Genomic DNA, 21,408 nt, shown 5'->3' on the forward strand with positions numbered 1-21,408 from the left:
ATCCTTAAAATAATATATTAACTGAACAACTTTTTTAAAAAAGATTTTATTTATGTATTTGATAGAGAGAGAGAGAGCACAAGTAGGCAGAGCAACAGGGAGTGGGAGAGGGAGAAGCAGGCTCTCTGCTGAGCAGGGAGCCCAATGCAGGGCTTAATCCCAGGACCCTGCAATCATGACCTGAGCCGAAGGCAGACGCTTAGCCTGCTGAGCCACCCCGGTGTTCCTGAATAATGGCTTTTAATACGGGTTGCTATTTTCACTGTTTTAGAGGTAAAGGAATTTAAGATTAAAAAATGGCAGAAACAGGGCGCCTGGGTGGCTCAGCTGGTTAAAGCCTCTGCCTTCGGCTCACGTCATGATCCCAGGGTCCTGGGATCGAGCCCCACATCAGGTTCTCAACTCAGCGGGAGCCTGCTTCTCCCTCTCTCTCTGCCTGCCTCTCTGCCTACTTGTGATCTCTGTCAAATAAATAAAAAAAATCTTTTTTAAAAAATGGCAGAAACAGAGTCAGGACTAGAATTGAGCTAATCCATAGTATTTCTGTAATTTACTTTGTAAATTATATCTGAAGTGTACAATGAATGATAATTCTACCAGGTCACTCATCTCAAGGTTAAGTTTAAATAAGAATCCAGGAAGGAAGTATTTTGACCTCCAATTTAAATTTCCTAGATTAGAGAACGTTTAAATATAGTTGTTATAATGTATTCATGTTCTACCAGTTAATCATAGGGTAGCTTTTGTAAAGAAATTTTTTTCCTATGGTCTTTATTAAAATAGTCTGAGTTCTTTTCCACAGTATAATAAATTGGGATCTTAGATGTTAGATTTCAATATTTGACTTGAACTTCTGGTTACTTAGAAGTGAAAGAATTTGACTTTCAAGATAAATTTCTAAAATACTATGGTCTTTTATAAAATTTGAAGTGGTAGTGATATAATCATACCATGTAACATTCATGATTCCTTTTTTTTAAAAAAAGATTTTATTTATCTATTTGATAGACATTGAGAGAGGGAATATAAACAGAGGGAGTGGGAGAGGGAGAAACAGGTTTCCTGCTGAGCAGGGAGCCCGATGCAGGGCTCTATCCCAGGACCCTGGCATCATGACCCGAGACGAGGGCAGACGTTGAACAACTGAGCCACCCAGGTGCTCCAGTGACTCCTTTTATAATGAATTATGAAAAATGTCTCTGTCTGTTGAGTTATTGAATTCTTTTAATTGTTTTTCCACTTATTTTGGGAACCCCAAATTTACGGTATAAAATTATATATTAGAAAATGTGCCATGTTAGGAACAGATAAAAGTAAATACAGCTAACATTTCTTGAGGTCTTACTATGTGTCAGGAACTATACTCTCTGGAACACTTTGTGCATTTTTATTTTTTGAATGCTCACAGCAGTTCTATAAGGGTCAGTCAAGAGAGGAAGAAGAAACTTAGTTGAATAATTTGCCGGAGGTCACAAAGCTGGCAAGTGGCATAATCAGGTTTGAACAGGAAGTCTGGCTTCCAAGTCTTCCCTCTTAACTATTACACAATCTCCTCATTAGCTGATCATGACTACAGCAGATCTATAATGTGTAATTTTACTTCTCAAGCCTTAGCCATCTCTCATCTGGTTACACAGCAGCTTCCTTGCTGGACCTGTCCTTTTTACAGGTCCAGCAAGATCCAGCAAGGACCTGTATTTATATTTAAATAAAATTTTATTTATTTAAATAATAAATATTATTATTATTATATTATTATAATAAATTATAAATAAAATTTATTTATGTAGGGACAATATATAATTTTTTGACAAAATTGTGTATAGCGTGTACAACATAACAATTTAATATATTTATACAATGTGAAATGATTATTGCAGTCAAGTTAATTAATACATCCATCATCTCACATAGTTATCTTTTTTTCTTCGGAGAGATCTTTTAAAATCATCAATAATTCTTCTTGCATGAAAATTAAGTGATGTGGCAAGCAGAATACAGCCTCCCAAAGAGATCAGGGGCCTATAAATATTCCCTTAATTAGGAAAAGAATTTCTGCAGATGTAGTGAAGGGTCTGGAGATAGGAAGATTATCCTGGACCTGGGTAGGTCCTAATGTCATCACATGCATCCTTACAAGAGGAAAGCGGCAGTAGATGTGACACAGGGGAGGAGAAGGCCATGAGAAGGCCTCCTGAAGAGGAGGCAGAGAGGGGAGTGATGTGACCACAAGACAAAGAATGCCCGAAACCACTAGAAGCTGGAAGAAGCAAGGGATGGATTCTACCCTAGGGCCTCCCGAAGGAGCATAGCTTTGCCAACATTTTGCATTTTGATTTTGGCTAAAAAATACTGATATAAGACTTATGGCCTTCAGAACCATGAAAAAAATACATTTCTGTTGTTTTGAGCCACTCAGTTTATTGTAATTTATTATAGCAGTCACAAGAAACTAATAAAAGTGACTTCCCATTTCAGGTAGAATAAAACTTACTATGTCCTTAAAGGACTTTGTCGAGCTTTCTGAACTCATCCCCTACCATTCTCTTCTCTTTCTTCCTTAATGGTTGTATCCTTAATGGTCTCATTTATCCCAGTCTCCCCAGAAACTAAACAGTGCTTGGCAAACAATAGGCACTCAACAATGATTTAAAAATGAGCATTGTTAGAACTTAATATTTTAAGACAGTAAGCATCTGTCTGAAAGTCCAGTGACACACTGGCCTAATCCACTGATAGCATTCTTGGATGAAAAGTCAAAACAGTTATCAGTACAGTGATATGATGGTGATTTACAGTCCCAGGGAGACCTTTTCTGGGAAGTAGGAGAAATATGCATAATAAGGAAAGAATGAGAGAGACATAAGATGAAATTTAGTCATTTGAGATTAGCAGATGTGGTCTACCAAACTGATTCAGAAAAAATTTGTTCATTTTACTTTTATTAATTTTACATGGCATTATTTTCATTAATGGAAATAATAGAAAAATATAAGTTTCTGCTAATGTGATTATTTTTTTAGAATATTTTGTATCTACTGAATGTAGGTAGATTTTTTTTTAAAGATTTCATTTTCAGATTTTTGAGGAAAACCTTTACTGTATAAATATAGATGAATATAAATTTAAAAACTTAGCTTTACTTACTATTAAAGTCTTATTTCAAGTGGCACAGAGGTGTGGATAACCAATAATATAAGGAACACATTCTGTGGGTTAGGTACTGTGCTTACTGCTTTATCACACCCTTTTAAACATCTCGTCACAACTCTACCTGATGTATTTATTCTCATTTCATAATTGATAAGATCCAGGCTTAAAAAATTCATTGTTTGACTATGAATATTTTGTTGGGAGTTTTCTAAGAAGCATGAGATTACATAACTTACTTGAAGAGTATACGAAGGAGAGAATAAAATACTAAAAGGGTGGCAAAGACCCCAGAAAAATGTGTGTTAACCAAATCCGAAGAGACACCAAATTGTGGGGGGAAGAAGGGGGATAAAATGAAGTTCAAAAAAAATAAATTAAAAAAAAAAGAAAAGAAAAGTTCACCAAGAAAAAGAGAAATAGTTTTAACTAAAAGCATTTTTAAAAAGATTTTATTTTTTCATATGGGAGAGAGATCACAGGTAGGCAGAGAGGCAGGCAGAGGGAGGGGGAAAGCAGGTTCCCTGCTGAGCAGAGAGCCCGATGTCGGTCCTCCATCCAAGGACCCTGAGCCAAAGGCAGAGGCTTAACCCACTGAGCCAGGTGCTCTTAACTAAAAGTATTAAAGAGCATAAACAGATGATACAAATTGATTTTTTTCTTTGATTTGCAGCTTAAAAGTAAAAGTACTTGTCTTCCTCACAGAAGGTGATATTTTCTGAGATAAGTTAAAAGTTACATCCTGAGAAAAGCAAAAGGATTTTGTGGAAGCAACACATTTATACATAATAAACAGAACATGGTGTTCCAGACACCCTACCAGTCCTAAAAAGTGCACAGTGTAGAAGTGTCTCGACAGGCTAAACATTTAGTGACACTCTAATGTAAAGGAAGAAAATGAAATAATGCCTCTAATGTAAGATAATGGAAAACAACCATTAGGGTTAGAATTGACCTTACTAGGAGGCTTTTTTGGGCTAGGAAGCATAAAATTATATAACATTTTTTTTTCTAGTCACTTAAAAAAAAAGAAAGAAAAAGGAAGAGAGAGGCAGTATTAACTAAAGAAGTTAGGGAATATGAACAGACTATACAAAGCACTCTTTCTTCTGGGGTTTATGGTTCAAAAATAAAAGTACATTGACCCACACTCATTTTGAAAATAATGTTTATGTTGTGTTTTTTTTTTTTTTTATCTATTTGTGCTTAAGGATAAAATAGATTAATATCATTCATTATTTTACAGTATTTAAATTCAGTGGAAACATTTACTGAGTGTATCGTTTTCTGGGCATATATAAAATGTTATATTAGCTAATATTCCTAATAAACCTAAAAATATTGCCTTTCAGTAAATTCTGTTAGAGACATGAGTTTCTTATTCATTTGTCATTTTTACCTTGCTTACCATAAAAATGAACTAGAACTTTTAAAATTCTTAATTAGGAAATTCTTCATTTCTATGATAGTGGGACCACTGTTACTACTTGAATATTGTTTCTATTTAAGGCATTTGAGTAGTATTTAGGATCATTTATAGACATTTTTATTTACAATCCTTGCAAAAGTATAAAACCTAGAAAATATTTGCAGATTATACTGTAATACGGATCCCTAATGTTTGATTAAAACTTTATGGATTAACTAACCTTTTGGCAGTGGTGAACTAAATATCCTAGAAATTTCTCAAATTAGAATATCTAGAAGTTCTAGATAAAATACAGCAAGCATTCTTTTAAATGTTAGTTAAGCCTTTTAGGGAGGAAGGACTATTCAGGGCTCAAAAACAAAGCAATCAGTTCTACTTCTACCTAAGGTATGGAAATGTGCAAGAAAACATTACTCCTGTGCTAATAACAATGAAAAAACAGGAGAGCACATCAAATGGCTTTGAGACAATGTCAGGTGATCTAATATATGTGCAATTGGAGTCTCAGAATGAGGAAAGAGAGAACAGAGAAGAACTATTTGAAGAAATAATGGCCAAGGCTTTTCTGAAGTTAATGAACAAGAACAACCCAAAGATCCAAAAGCCCAGAGGATCTGAAGCTTATACACACACACACACACACACACACACACACACACACACCACACACCTCTAGGTATATCATGATCAAACTGCTGAATATAAAAAGAAAAGAGAGACAATCTTGGGAACAGCCAGAGATGAAAGAAACATTACAAACAGAGGAATAAATGTGAGAGTAAAGCAGACTTCTGGTCAGAAATAATGCAGATTAAAGGGCAGTGGAATGTTAGAAGTACTAAAAGCAAGAAAAAAATGTCAACAAGAAATCTGCGTCCAATGAAAATATCTTTCAAGGATGAAACTAAAATGCTATTTTCTTTAGTCAAACAGAAATTGAAAGGGTTCTTTGTACCAGACTTATTCTACAAGAAATGCTAAGGGATATTTTCAGGTAGAAGTAGCGTGATAAGAGATGGCCATTGAATTTACCTGAAGAAATAAAAAGCACCAGAAATGGTAAAAATTTGGGTAAATGTAAATGAAGTAACAATGCAGTGCAAATTCTTCAGAAAATAGAGGGTGTCAGAGTAAGTCATTCTGTGAGGTGGACATTACCCTGATACCCAAATGAGACATAGACATTACAAAACCAAAAAGCTGTAGATGCATATCCCTCATGAGTTTACATGAAACATCTGAAAAACAGCAAATCAAATTCAACAACATAAAAAAGGATAATATATCATGACCAGTTGGAGTTTAGCTCAGGAATTTAGAGTTGGTTCAAAATTAAAAAAATGAATCGATGTGAGTTTTTATATCAACAAACTAAATAGAAAAAAAAAATACACCACCATTCAATCATCTCAGTAGATTTAAGAAAAGCATTTGATAAAAATCTGTCATTCCTGAAAAACAAAACAAAACAAACCCAGCAAACTAGGAATAGAGAGGGGTTTTCTCTGAAAAATGTATAGGCAAGGGTGAAAAGACTGAATTCACTTAAGACTGAATTCTTTCCCCTAAGATCAGGAATAAGCCAAGAGTGTCCACTCTTACCGCCTTGTTCAGTGTTACACTGGACATATGTAGTATGGCAACAAAATTAATAAAAGGCACTTACATTGCAGAGAAAAAAATAACATTAAAAAAATAACATTATCTATGATGGAATCTACAGAAGAAAAACAATCGAACTAAATAAGTATAGAAAGGTTGGAGGATACCAGATCAATATACAAATCAATTGTATTTCTACACAAGCAGCAAACAATTGGACACTGAAGTTTTTGTAAATTACCACAGTTGCATTAAAATGCATAATACCTGAGGATCAATTGGATAAATGATATGTAAGACCTGTATACAGAAAACGGTAGAACATTGCTGAGAGAAATAATATAAGGACTAAGTGAATCGAAACACCATGTTCTTGGATCAGAAGATTCCATATTGTTAAGATGTCAGTTATTCCCATATCAATCTATATATTTAATGTAAGATAATAGAAATTCCAACAGGTTATGTTTTGTTTTTATTTATTTGTTTTTGGTTGGAAATGACAAGCCAATACTAAGATGCATATGAAAATACACAAGATCAAAAACAGCCAAAACAACTTTGAAAAAGAGAAGCAAAGTTGGAGGACTTTTTGCTGTCTGATTTTGAGATACAATATATATCTACAGCAGTTAAGACCATGTGATAATTATATAAAGATAAATCAGTGTGATACATACAGAGGAAAAATAAATCCCATGTACACATTGCCAGTGGATTTTAGTACAGGTGCAAAGGCAGTTCAGTGTAGAGAGTCTTTTCAAGAAATGGTACTAGGTTAATTGGGGAAAAAGTCCACACCATGTACCTCACACCATGTACAAAAATTTAATTCAAAATAGACTGTAAAACTAAATCTTAAACACTAAAGTTGCAAAAAACTTATAGAAGAAAACAAAATCTTTGTGACCTTGGGTCAGTCAGAGGTTTTTTACATATGACACTAAAAGCATGATCCATAGAAGAAAAAATTGGTATGTTTGACCTCATGAAAATTTTAAGCTTCTGCTCTTCGGAAGATACTGTTAACAGAATGAAAAGAGAAAACCTAGAATGGGAGAAAATACTCATGGATCCCATATCTGATGAAGGACATGTGTTCAGAATACATAAACTCTCCAAATTCAGTAATAACAAGGGAAAACCCTGATTTTTTAAAAAATGGGCAAAAAAATTTGACCATATGCTTCACTAAAGAAGATTTATGGATGGCCAGTATGCATAAGAAAAGTCCCATTAGATACATGTAGATAAATCTGTACACTTGTTAGATTATTTGCACTGAAAAACCCTGACCGTTATCTTTTCAGACATTTTCTAATATGCTTCTGCCTAATGCTCTTCTTCTGTGACTTGAATTTCGCATTCATGATATCTTCTATGTCTTTTACCTTCTTTTCCATTCTTTTCTCTTTGTGACTCAGTCCAATTGATTTATCCTGACCCATGGTTTAATTCACCGATTCATTTGTGTCTAATCTGATTTTGATTATTATACTTTTCAGGTCTAGAATTTCTAATTAGCTCTTTAAAAAATCTGCCACATCTCCTTGAACCACATATGTGTCAGATAACACCAATACCCAGAGCACTTTTTGGTGTATTTCTGTTTTCTGCTTCTGCTGGTTCTCATTCATATAATCTTATCTCTTCATGTGTTTTCATATTCTTGATTGTGTGTTTGATCTTGTATTTGATAAATCGTTTGTAGAAATAGATTGAGCCCTAGGGTGATACCTTCCTCTGGAAAGGAATATGTTTTCTTCTGGGAGCTACTTACCTGCACTATCAATATAGTCTCAGTTAATCCAGTGACAGATAGTGTATGGTTTACAGCTGGGCTGCTCATCCTACAAAGACCAATTTGCTTCAGGATCATTCTTATCTATTCCCAGGGCTCTTACTGAGGCCTCCACAAGACTCAAAAAAGTCACTGAAGCTCTTAGCCTCTCAGGAGCCTTTTCTCGAATTAGCAAGTGACCCTAGAGGATAACAGGCTCCAAATTACATGCATATCTTCCTGGAACACCATTGTCTCTTGGATCTTGGGTGGGTAATTATTCCAGTGATGGGTAATATAGTATGGGTAATTTTTTTAGTTTTGCATGGGTAGCCTTGTTAGTTTCCATATACCTTTATGCAGATGGATTTTGTATTTTGTCCAGTTTTTTACTAATTATCATCATCTGGAGAGGTGATTAGAATGATCTAGTCTGCCATTATGAAGTTCCCTTCACTTTTCTTCTTGGTTGAATCTTGAAATGATATTAACTAAAATGTTTCTGTTCATGTACCTGCATATACCCTTCCATCATGACCTGATATCACCTTTACCCCCATACAAAAAAAAATTGATTGTTTTCCAGTGATGTGTTAGGAATAATCTTGCACTTTAAATATTCACCAAAACATTTGTGATCACTCTCATTTTTTAAACTTTGAGTTCTTCAATCCCTTTATTTTGTTGGGATGAAATTATGTTAAGAGTAGCAGATCTCCACTCTTAGTCTCATCTACAATCTCGTCTACGCCCAAGTCTTTAAATATTATCTATATACGTTGCATCTATTCTATATAAATTCTCTTATTTACAGCGACCTGTCAGAGCAACAGATCTGTATATGCAGTTTTCTGTTCCCAGTCTCTACTTGGATGCCTGAGAGGCCTCTCAGAGTTAACAAATCCAAAACTCAGCTTCTGCCACTTCCCCTCGCCACCAGTGTCCCCTGTCCTCATGTGTAACATTATTATCCCCCTGGTTTTCAAGGCGGAATTTTGGGAGTCGTCCTTGATACCATCGCTTCTTTTACTACTCGCTCCTGCGGTCCCGTTCCGTTAGGTCTTCGGTTTTCTGTGGAATCCACCCACCTCCAACCACACCAGCTCTGCCCAAACTGCGGATTTCCTCGGACGAGGGTGACTGCTTCCCAAGGGATCCCTGCCTCCCACTTCCCTCCCATTCCACCGTAACTTACTGCTTTCTGACTCATTCTCTTCTTAAGAGTCAGCATGCTATTTCAAAGCATTTAAGACTAAGAGTATTCTCTTGCTGAATGCATCTGAGGCCCTGCGTGGTTGGGGCTCCTTCTACTTGACCCTCCTCAGCTCCTTCTCTCACTCTGCTCTAGGGACACTGATCTTTCAGTTTCTGAATCTGCCATGCTTCTTACTTCTTAGTGCTCGCTTGCTAATTCTTCTTGCTTGTCTACCTCTCTTTACCCCAACTTTTGTCTAATTATCCTTTCTTTTCTTACAAGTCAGTTGTCACTTCTCAATGATCCCCTCTCAAAAGAGATCAGGTCGCCTGTTAGATGTTCTTATACCATCCGTGCTCCTTATCCTCAGCTCTTGTCACAGTTGTAACTACGGTGTTAACAGGCACACTGTTAGCCCTGCTCATTTCTGAGTCTCTAGCACCTGGCACAGTGCCTCGAATGTCACTAAATATTTGTTGAATGTTTGTGAATATAAGGAAGCAAGAGGAGTCCTTCAAAGGTAGGGGCACAACGTTTGACTTTTCTCCAGTTTCTCAGAATACTTTGTATGATGCTTAATAAATAGCTGTGAATGAAATTAAAATCATATTGTTATCAGACTTAGATCTTCGTTGGGCTACTTTAAGAAGAATATTAGAAGGGACTAGATTAGGATAGACTGACAAGAGTGAAAGCCCTATTTCCACCTTCTTATAGACATTTGCCACTTTCCAGTGCTGCTTCCTGCATCCAAGAAAACAACTTATAATTTTTCAAAATATATTTGACTAATTAAATATGGCTACAGTGGATGATTTGATATGGTTACTGACAGTACTATACCTAGCAAATAGATATTTCTTTGATAAGCACATCTTTTCTTTGCAGTGTTATATAGCTTTTTTTTTTTTAAGATTGTATTTATTTGAGAGAGAAAGAGAGAGAGAGAGAGAGAGAGAGAGAGAGAAAGAACACACAAGTGGTGGGGAAGGGCAGAGGGTAGGAGACATAGTCTCCTTGCTGAGCAGGGAGCCAACGTGGGGCTCAGTTCAAGGACCCTGGGATCATGACCCAAGCTGAAGGCTGATGCTTAACTGACTGAGCCTCCGGGGCCCCCTATATATAGCTCTTTATTTACATTCTAGGCCTAACTTGTAAGATTACATGATTCTAATTATTATATGTAAAAATGACTTTTTTGGGCAGAGTAGCCCAATTAGAACTTCAGTTTTAAAACCACTGTCGTGAAATGTTTTTCTTTGTTAGGTGTTGTCATGATCTTGCGGGGAAGGGTGTGTGGTCACATATCAGCAGCCATATGACAGTTACGATTGGCATTGGTATTTCCTTTGCGGAAAGAGATCTTTGGGATATTGTTACGTGTACCTCCTCATGAACCTTGCTAATCACTGAAACACAGATTTAAAGAAGGGAAAAACATATCCCTCTTAGTCCTGTTCCTGTCTCCACTTTATTTTCCCTTTTTCGCTCTCAGAGTCTGATTTCGGGGCTCTCAACTAGTTCTCCCCCCCACTTTATTTTAGAGTACAGCATGGCAGCCAGTGATGGGGGAAAAAAAAAGGTAGAGTGAATTGTTAAAGGTACCCAAGTTGGCATGTTCCAATTATTCATATTTAACTCAGTTTTAAAGTCATAAATATTATCATTTAATAGTGAAAAGAGTTGTTTACCATTATTGTTAGTCATAAAAGTTCTCACAACTGTGATTCTCAAAACCCAGGTAATTTACATGTCCCAAGTCTTCAGTGTTTTAGTATTTAGATTCCTATTATTTAATTTCAAAACAATCAATGATATTCTCTCTAGAAAATATAAAAAGATACTTTATAATGTTAGGGCTCCTTTACCTTTAGCCAGCACCATTTGTGGTAAATATATTTACCAGTTTAAATCAGTAAGTTCAGTCTCCAAATGTGTGAATCCAAAATATTTGTTCTTTTGGAATACGCCAGTGATTTATTTAATGTTCTCGATGTCGTGCCTTGTAAGGAGGAATATCTTCCTGATGTATACAGTGTGGGTTTGCTGGAGACAGAGCAGTCGCCCTCTAGGCAAGGACTGTATTCTGCGGTTTTACAAAACGCTCTCTCGTACTAGTCATGCTAACTACAGAATGAATTTAAACAGCGAAGTGTCTAGGACATTCTCCTTCCTCAAGTGGGAATAGTTTTTAAAATTTGGAGATGTACCATGTACTCATTTATCAAATGTCTCATTTCATTTTTGAGGACTTCAGGTTGGAATGCCAGCCAGACGGTATTCTGTAAGAGGAGCCTGACTGGCACTAAGGCATGCACTTAAGCAATAGAGGAATTTCCTTTTCAGTGTCTTCCAAGGTCCATGAGGATGCACACTTATTTACCCAGAGTATGGATCTCACTATGTTTGTCCAGAGGGTGTGACTCTGTGGAGGAGAACACTTACTGGTAAGTGTCAAACTCTTATTGTATTATATTTCAGAAAAACATGTTTAGAAATGAACTGATTTTTAGCAGTGATAAAATCTCTTAGTCTGTGCTGGTTTCTTAACAGTGGACAGTCCCCGATGTTGAAGTCAGCACAAGAGAAAAACCCAAATCCTGATAAGACTTGAGGATTTTTCGAAAATTAAGTGCAGACTAGTTGGGGCACATGTTCCTGCGGGAGTCAAGACTAAATAATGCAGTAAGAAGATACGAAGTTGGAGAGCTTCTCATGTTCTTCTTTTGCATAAAGTTTGCATATGCACAAAACCCAAGACTGTAATGGCTTTCAGAGGGGCAGAATTACATCTCTTGGAACTTAAAACCGCAGACTCCTGTGACCCGGAATGTATACTCTGGCCCTCATGATATAGTTTAATATTTCCCTGCACCATACTTTGTGTTTCTAAATAAAAGCTGTGTGTTCTGAAACCTGTAAATGATGTATACTGGCCACATCAAATCTTTTAAATTAAGCGTGTTTTTCAAATCCAGAATGATTACTGTGGAACAGATGTTTGGTTTAGAAACAGTAAAACAAGGAGACACGGGAGGGCTGACTTCAGAGACCTGTCGCTGCTTTACGCTGCTTTTTGCTTCACGCCCATCATTCCTTCTCTTTTTCTTTCAGCAAAGAACTCTTAAGATATGTAATTGGCTATTGGTTGAAAAACCTTGTAAAGTGACGTTTGTGTGTGTGTGATACCAAAGTCTGAATGTGCAGTAGGTTTCCTGGGAATTAACCATACCGCTTCAACATTTGCCACGGGAAAGCCACTGCCAGATCTGCACGGTCGCGTGAAGGCTTGGGATTGATTTTGGCCAGGCCTTAGTAAGTGACGAACGGAAGTGCAGAATCCATGAGGAAGAATTTCAAAACTTAGCTTTGGCATCAGGGAGACGAGGGTTAAGTCTTCAGAGTTGCCGGTCACTAGCTCAAAGAACATGGACAATCCCGAGTCTGGTTCTTCTGCTTTGAAATGACATGTTATGTCCCGGAACAATCATTGGCCATGCGCCCACCCTATGAATCAAGACGTCTGAGTTCTTGTTGTGCATCCCAGCTGCAGAGATGCTGGGGGAGAAGGTGGCAGGAATGTCTCCTGATTGGCGTGATAGAGAGAGGGTGGAGAATGCATTTGTGTGCGATCCTTTTTTGCTTTGCCTTTGTCTCATTCTCCCAATCCCTAATCTTTAGGACGCTCCTCAAAATCTCTTGAAGCCACCTATTAGGAGATGTGGAAAATGTTTGTGAAGGGAGAGAATGTCAAGAGCAGGAAGTTTAGGTCAAAGGATAAGAGCTGCTCAGTCATCTGGCAATTTCTTCCTGAATGGCTGCTGCGTGCCAGGAGGTGGGCGCAGCTGTGAGCACAGCAGCCAGAAACGCTTGCCGTCCTGAAGCTGGTGTTTCGGGGTGCAAGACTGGCCATAAGCACGTGAGCATGTTGGGAGAGTAGAGATAATGCATCCCTGGAAAAAGGAGGTGGTGAGAGCGTGAGTGGGGGAGGGGCTTTCAGTATAAAATCGGGTCATGGGGGAGGAGCTTCTTGGAAAGGTGATACTTGAATAGAGGCTTGGGAGAGCTCAGGGAACCCATCACATGGAAATCTGGGAAAAGTGGAAAGTGGGAACAGATCTGGGAAGTCATTGCAAGGACTGACTTAGTTCTGAGTGCCAGAAAGCCCCTGGAGAGTGTTGAGCTGAAAAGTGCCATGATCCGTCTTATTTTTTATAAGAATCTCTCTGGCTACTATGTAGAGACTAGACTGTAGAGGGGCAATGATGGCAGCAGGGACTAGTTAACAGGTTACTGGGATAATTCAGGCTGGAGGTGATGGTGGCTTGGATCAGGGTGGTGGCTGTGGAGGTAGCAAGTGGTCACATTCCGGATCAGGATTGGTTGGCCATCTGTGGCGAGTGAGGGACTGAGCGGAGCTGAGGACTAGCCTCAGAGTTTTGGGGTTGGCGACCACAAGGGCAGGGCTATCATTCACTGCTGACCAAGGTGAAGACTGGAGGAGGAGCAGGTTTTGGGAAGAGATCAGTTCAAGTGAGGACAAGATGAGATTCCTCTTAGATAACCAGATGCAGAGGAGCCAGTGGATGGCCAGTGGTCATTATTTAAATGCCCAGTTTACACGAGTTGCTAAGTCATAATAACTTGGCTTATATGACTTAAATCTCTGAGAAGATGGTACTACAATTCAACTACAATTCACATTTTATAGATTAGGAAGTAATATAGAGAGATTGATTTTTTTTTTTTAAGATTTTATTCATTTATTTGACAGAGATCACAAGTAGGCAGAGAGGCAGGCAGAGAGAGAGAGGAGGGGAAGCAGGCTCACCGCAGAGCAGAGAGCCCGATGTGGGGCTCCATCCCAGGACCCTGGGATCATGACCTGGGCCGAAGGTAGAGGCTTTAACCCACTGAGCCACCCAGGCGCCCCGAGAGATTAATTTTCTTAAGGTCACAGATATGAAACTTTGTTTTATGGCTGCCAGTTCTACATTGTTCTACCAACTTTATTATGTTAGTTATAAAATAGGAGTTCAAGGGCAATTCCCATAATTGACATAACTGATTAAGCAAAGTAGGACTTTTAACTAACTTTACATTTTACACACACACACACACACGCATACATTTTCTCTTCTAAAGAAGTAATATCTTTGATGAGGTTTATATGAAAGATTTTTTTTTTTTTACTTTTGATGTGTTGAAAACTAATAGGTTTTTACTTTGAATATATGTTAATTTTTTAAAAATGTTGAATGGCAGTGGTTATGAATTCAGTTAATTTTTAGGTGCATTCTTATATTTAAAAAATTCCTTTTAAAAACAGTTTACTGCATGGTCATTTATGTACTCATCAGTGTTTTTAAGGGGGAAAATATATTTGTATAACCTTAAGTGTATTCCTTTTTTATATTAAATGCATAATGTTTATTTTTTGAAGCAGAAATACAAGTAATAAAGACACGTGATTAACCTTTGACATTATTGCTCTTGGTATGATGGCAAACTGTACAAGACAAATAGCAAAATTAGACATTGAGAGCTATCAAAAATCCCTATTCTATTATTCAGAGGTTTATCTATTTTTATAGTTTTCATTTAAAAAGACATGGAATCTTATTTTGTAAATGCCTAAGACATTTAAACTTTTTTGTGGTGTAATGAGTTAAGCAATAAGGAGCAGATTAATAGAGTTTTCTTAAAGTAATAAGAGGAAGCACATATACTTATAGGTCATATACAGTTATTTTGTGGAATGTGACTATGTTTAGTTTCTCTGACCTTGGATTTTAAAACTTCGAGTTTCTGATCTCTCATCTCTGTAAACTCTTTGTGATTGCGCAGGAAGTCCTGCATGTTGCAGGAGTGGAAATGCAGTTAACAGCTGCAGTGTCGTTCCTGACCATTCTACAGGATGAATCAGTGTCAATTCATACGTATGCCCACGCCTTCCTCCAAGTCATTCTGCTACACCTGGAGCACAGGGATGCAGGTCAGCAGCGCAGCGGGTTCATTCTGTACCTGTTTATCGTGCCTTGGATGCAGCCCATGATGGTTTTCGAATCTTGTTAGCCTGATGAGGATAACTGAATGAGGCCATGGTGGTCATTAGTGTGACTAAAACCAGCCACGGCTCTTTCCTTCCAAAGCCCATGAAGTTCAGTGGCCTTGAAAGCTGAAGACTCATTAATTCATCTTAGAAGCTATATTTTTTTCTTAGAATTTTTGAATTTTACAGTATTTATGCAATAGTATCATTGTACAGTGAAAAATACACATTTTAGCTGAAAGATATTCCTCTCCATATTATTTTTAAAGATATAGATGTTTTCTAGATGTTGGTGAGGCAAAAAAAAAAAATAGAGGAGCTTCTTCAAATAGTAATAAAAATTATCATTCCATTTTATCATTAAGTATTGTTTAACTTAATGGCTGAGTTGAAACTAAATTTGTAAGACATTTAGTTGGGTGTGTTTTTTCTGTGTCGATCAGGTGTCAGCAATGCATGGCTGGAAACTCTTCTGTCTGTGATAGAAGTATTGCCCAAAGAAACCCTAAGACATGAGGTAATTCTTTCTTCCTTATTTATTTATTTATTCAGTAAATACTATTAAGTAAGCCACTCTAAGGTTTTTTGTTTTTGTTTTTGATAAAAAGTCGCATTTAAAAAGAAAAATAAGGTTATTTCCCACTCTGAAAGCAACACATGTTCATTATGGAAAATATGAGTAATACAGAAAACAGTAGGAAGAAAAAGCATGGTTCTGGACTTAACCAAAATCTGAAAAATCATTTCAGATTTTTTCCCTATACATGTTTTTTGTGGACATACTAGTAATCATGGTGAATTTGTATGTGGTTGGTTATTTTTCATGTAGCATTATTTTCCAATGTTATTTTAAACTCACTGGGAGTAGATACAAAATATTTTACTTGTTAAATATTTAAACCTACTTTCAACGTTTTATTATTAAAATAAGGTATTAGTGAGCATCTATGTAGAACTTTTTAAGTTTTTCAGATAATTTTCTTAACTCTACCTTCCAAAAAAGTGGACTTTAGGAGGTTAGAGGACATTCATATTCTTAAGACTCTTACTAGCCATATGTGGAAATGCCTGTTTCCCTGGACTTTACTCAGCAATAGTGTTCCAATTTGATTGATTTATTCATTTCTAAGGGTTTTTTATGTATTCATTTGAGAGAGAGTGAGAGCATGAGCAAGGGGGAAGGTAAGAGGATTACTTAGACAAATTAAAGAGCGGGGCCAGAATCATGGTATTTTTTGTTTTGCTTGTTTGTTGTTGATATTTTTTGAAGATTTTATTCATTTATTTCACAGACAGAGATCACAAGTAGGCAGAGAGGCAGGCAGAGAGAGAGAGAGAGGAGGAAGCAGGTTCCCTGCGGAGCAGAAAGCCTGATGTAGGGCTCCATCCCAGGACCCTGAGATCATGACCTGAGCCGAAGGCAAAGACTTTAACACACTGAGCCCCCCAGGCGCCCCAGAATCATGGTTTTGACCTTCATAGTTCTTTACAGTCGTTCATCGAGTTGTGTCGTTGCGTGTCCAGCATGTACATGATACAGTATCAGGAGTGCATTCAAATGACAGAATTATTTAATAGAATGTATTTGAAGCTATATTGTTTTGCATCCCTTTAAGATAAATATAAAAATTTTATATGGAATAAAAATAAATTTCAGATATGTGGTAATTATCTTATTTTCTTTTGAAAATGTACATTTCACAATGGTATTCTATGTTTGTACGGATCATTGCAGAATTCACCTTAAGCTTTAATTCAGTTTTTATGTGCCCGAGTGGTTTTTAATTATATAATTTTTCATCAACTTTACCTTAGTAAGCCGGAAGGCAAACAAGATGATTTAGGTTGTGAGCACCTCACATTGTAATTCAGGTTCCTTAAAAACACTTTTAAGACCCTAAAATATTTCTTGAGGAAAGTAGCTGACATTAGTGGCAAGAATATATAAAACTTTGTGAATTTGTTCTCTGAATTTTTTCTCTTTAGATTTTGAACCCACTTGTTTCCAAGGCACAACTTTCCCAAACAGTCCAGTCTCGTTTAGTTAGTTGTAAAATTTTAGGAAAATTGACCAACAAATTTGATGCCCATATGTGAGTATTTGTATATAATTTTTGTTTTACTTTATTCAATTAAATTGATTTAAAATGTATGACGGTCATATGATTAATAATTATATTAGACATATCATTCCATACTCATATAAGCTTAGTTGTTTTAACTTCATAGAATTCTTAAAAGTGTACTTACTCAGATGCATTTCTTCTGATCTCATGGCATTTCAAAATCAATACGGTTAACTTTTTTTCTATTTCTCATCTTAATCTTCTCTTTCACACACCTAATGTAATTTTGAACATAAAATGGTATTATTCTATAGACTTCAAAAATTGTCAAACCTACCTAAAGATAGACTTTCTGGTTTCTTCCATTATTGTTATGAATTCATTATTTAGAATTTGAAAAATTTGAGGTTTTATGGAGAATCTTAATAGTTTATATGTTACTCTCTGCCCAGATGATAAATCCCAAGTGGAAAGAATGAAATGTTGTATACTTATGACGCAAGAGGAAAATATAAAATTGAAGAATATTTTGGTCGATGGTTGTTAGACCATTCCATTGCCTTGTAGCCTTTCATTTTAGCTAAGATGTTTAACTGTCAATCCAAAATTAACCATTACTTTAGAAAGAGCCAGGCATATATATAACTTACAAGTCACGAAAGATAGCATCCAAATGTAATAAGATATGTGAAAATACCATGTAAAGTATAAAGCTTTCTATTAAAGCATATTTTTTATTAAGTTAAGCTAAGATTTTGATAATAATTGTTTGAAAATTTTAATTATTCTAAAACACCCACTTGCATGTTCCTCTCCTTCCCTTCTAGCATTAAAAGAGAAATACTTCCTCTGGTAAAATCACTCTGTCAAGATGTAGAATATGAAGTTCGGTCTTGTATGTGTCGGCAATTAGAAAACATAGCTCAGGGCATTGGGTAAGTACACTTTTAATAACTTATTTCATATTCTTCTGACTTGTCAAATATTCGTATCCTATTCCTGTATTCCATGAAAACATGGTGTTGAAAGGCTAAGCTTTATATGATCTTTAAAAATGATTTAACAAGTACCTCCTTATGTGTCTGGATTAAGAGAGATTAAAGTGAAGAATGTTAGCATTCATTTCATGCTAATTTCTCTCTTCCCTTCAGTTGCTTGTTAGCTTCCCAGATTTAGGAAGGGAAAATGTTTATTGCAATAGCATTTCTTTGGGCTAGCAGCATATTATTGGGTCATCTCAGATGGGATTACTCAGTTGAAGTCTTTGTTTCCTGTACACTCTGCACTTGCACTGTCTGTTTTGTTGCTCTTTTTGCGTTTTGGAAGTGTGAAGCTTAGGAAAGAGACCGATAGGGCAGGTAGTCTCTTCTCCATAAAAACTGATTTTATGTCAATATATATTAAAGGAAGTTTTATCTAAGAATCATCTTGGGAAATAGTTTTTTTTTTTTTTAAGATCCTAAATTGATACAAAAAATATTGGACCACTCATTTTTAGTAGAAGTTGCACTGTTTTCATCTGGTTCTTTGTTTCACAAGCAGGGACAATCAGGTTGTTGCCATTTGCACAACTGTTAAAAAAATAAAAAACAAAAAACAATTGGGGACCAGTAGTTAAGGCTTCAGGATGCCCTCAGAATGTCACACAGATTCAGGTCCTCTGTCCTCTCAACCTTGCTGAGTTGGATATAAGTGTTGTGTGGAAGCTTAACATTTCAACAGAGGAATCATTTCTCTAATTTTGATTTCAGAACCAACTTCTTTCTGATAGATCTTTCAAAGCTAGGCTGACTCTGGATCATTGTAGAACATGAATAATTCAGTCTTGCCCAGTTCTGTGTTCCTTAACCAGGATCAGAACCTATCAGGAGAATATACCACCATCTTTTTGTATTCCATTTTTTTTTTTTCATCTGACATTTTGCCACTGTTAAAAACACCCTTGTCAATTGGGTGCCTTGGTGACTTAGCTAAGTGTCCGACTCTTGATTTTGCCTCAGGTCATGATCTTAGAGTGCTGAGATTGAGCCCTGCCTTGGGCTCCATGCTCAGTGGAGAGACTGCTTGGGGTTCTTTCTCTTCCTCTGCCCCTCCTCCAGCTCGCTCACTCTCTCTCTAAAATAAATAAGATCTTTAAAAACACCCCCCCCCCAAAAGAAACAAAAAAACCCATCCAGGTCAAGTATGTTCCAATTAGTCTTCTGAAAATTAATACTAGGTCATTGCTTAAGGATTAGTTTACAAAAGCAAAACTAGACTCTACCTAGCTTGTTAACTTAGAATTCATGTAATAAACTAATTTGCCTGATTAAATGCATATTCATTTCAATTTGAATTCTCACATACTATTAGAACATAATCATAGGACTTCCATGGTGTGATGGCTGAGCCCTGCTAATATCTGATTCATATTCTTTATTCTCCCTTTGATAAGTACATGAAACTCAAGAGAGGTACACTATCTTTTCTTTTGGCATTGGAAATCAGGACTATTGATAGGATCTGATAACCACCAACAGGAAATTCCTATACTCAAGGCTAGAAGAATCTCTGAGATGGGTGGAAGGAGGTGGGAACAGACATTTCAGAGATTGCTACTGATTGAAGAGAGAGGCTGCCCACCTCTGCACTGGGAGTTGTGTTCTAAGGCATTTGGGGATGAGAAGTGCTGGGAGGAGGCCCAAGCACGGTGCAGATGTGGGTTTGTAATCTCCTGTTTGCTGCGGCTGGCAAGAGAACAATTACTGACCACTTTATTTTATTTTTAAGATTTTATTTATTTATTTATTTGACAGAGAGAGAGAGAGAGAGCACAAATAGGCAGAGAAGCAGGCAGAGAGAGAGGGGGAAGCAGGCTCCCCGTTGAGCAGAGAGCCCAATATGGGGCTTGATCCTAGGACTCTGGGATCATGACCTGAGCTGAAGGCAGAGGCTTTTACCCACTGAGCCACCCAGGCGCCCTGACCACTTTAGTTTAATCAGAAATGAGCACCAGAAATTGTATCCATTAATAAGGCAAAATTGAGAGATTCTTGTCAAGCTAGCATATCCATATGAAATAAAGGCTACACAACACTAGAAAGATAACTGTGGATTGTGCACCAGCTTAGGGTCAAAGAGGACAGTTCTTAGAATAATCAGATGAATAACAAATAGTATAATGAAGAGGTAATGCACATTTGTTTGTAGGAGAACAACTGTATGGAATACAGGGACGACTAAAGAGAAAAATAAGAAACAAATATGGGACCTACAAAAATATCCTTAAGTGTTAGAGGGGAAGAACATACACAGCCCTCAGACTGGAAAGGAGGAACACACTTTTGAACAAGTTGCTCAAACTTCTAATTCTGATGATATGGCAAATGAGAGAACTTAGAAATGCTGCTTATGAACATCTGACAAAATTTAATATCCACTCATGATAAAAACTTTCAGGAAGCTGGGGTAAAATGCACTTCCCTAATCTGATACAGAGCAGATATGAAAAACCTACAGTTAACATCATAGTTAATGGTAGGTATTGAATGCTTTTCCTTTAAGGTAAGAACTAGTCCAGGGTAGTTTTCATCACTTGTATCTCACACTGTTCTGGAGGTTCCAGCTATTGCAATAAGGCAAGAAAACAAAATCCTAAAAGGTCTGAGGATCTGAAAGGGAGAAGTGAAATGATTTCTACTTATAGATGACATCACCATTTACATAGAAAATCCTCAGTAATTTATACAACAATTATTAGAACTAACAAATGGATTTAAGGGTATTTCAGGATACATTAAAAAAAAAAATAGATCAGTGGGACAGAAGAGAGGCCAGAAATGGACCCACGTATACATGGCGAGTTGACTTTTAGCAGAGTGCCAGAACAGTTCAAGGAAGAAAATCTTTTCAAAATACAGCACTGGGATAATAATATTCATGACAGAAAACAGTGAACATTGATTTTCACCTTATACCCTACATAAAGACTAATTTGAAATTTATCACATTCTTGAATATAATCAAATAAGAATTTATGTCCATAATAAGAATTATATTATATATTTACATGTTCATAGCAGCTTTATTTGTAATAACCCAAACTGGAGTATTCCAAATGTCTACCTATAGGTGAAGGGAAAAATAAATGTGGTG

The 21,408-nt window shown here is 36.7% G+C and overlaps 1 protein-coding gene across 5 annotated transcripts in view; it reads left to right on the top strand.

Moving 5' to 3' along the window:
• The window catches only part of PPP4R4 (protein phosphatase 4 regulatory subunit 4), a 102,245-nt gene that overhangs the window by 39,466 nt on the left and 41,371 nt on the right, over positions 1-21,408 (top strand). For 3 of the 5 annotated variants that reach the window (XM_059373881.1, XM_059373882.1, XM_059373883.1), the window contains 4 exons: positions 15,004-15,151; positions 15,652-15,725; positions 17,195-17,301; positions 18,102-18,209. In XM_059373881.1, the coding sequence (XP_059229864.1) occupies positions 15,004-15,151; positions 15,652-15,725; positions 17,195-17,301; positions 18,102-18,209 (437 nt within the window). Of the gene's footprint in view, positions 1-11,502; positions 11,604-11,709; positions 12,068-15,003; positions 15,152-15,651; positions 15,726-17,194; positions 17,302-18,101; positions 18,210-21,408 lie in introns of those variants that run through there. The other 2 variants (XM_059373884.1, XM_059373885.1) reach the window with 2 other exon arrangements.

The sequence above is a fragment of the Mustela nigripes genome, chromosome 13, assembly GCF_022355385.1.
Source record: "Mustela nigripes isolate SB6536 chromosome 13, MUSNIG.SB6536, whole genome shotgun sequence".
Classification (NCBI taxonomy): Eukaryota; Metazoa; Chordata; class Mammalia; order Carnivora; family Mustelidae; genus Mustela; species Mustela nigripes.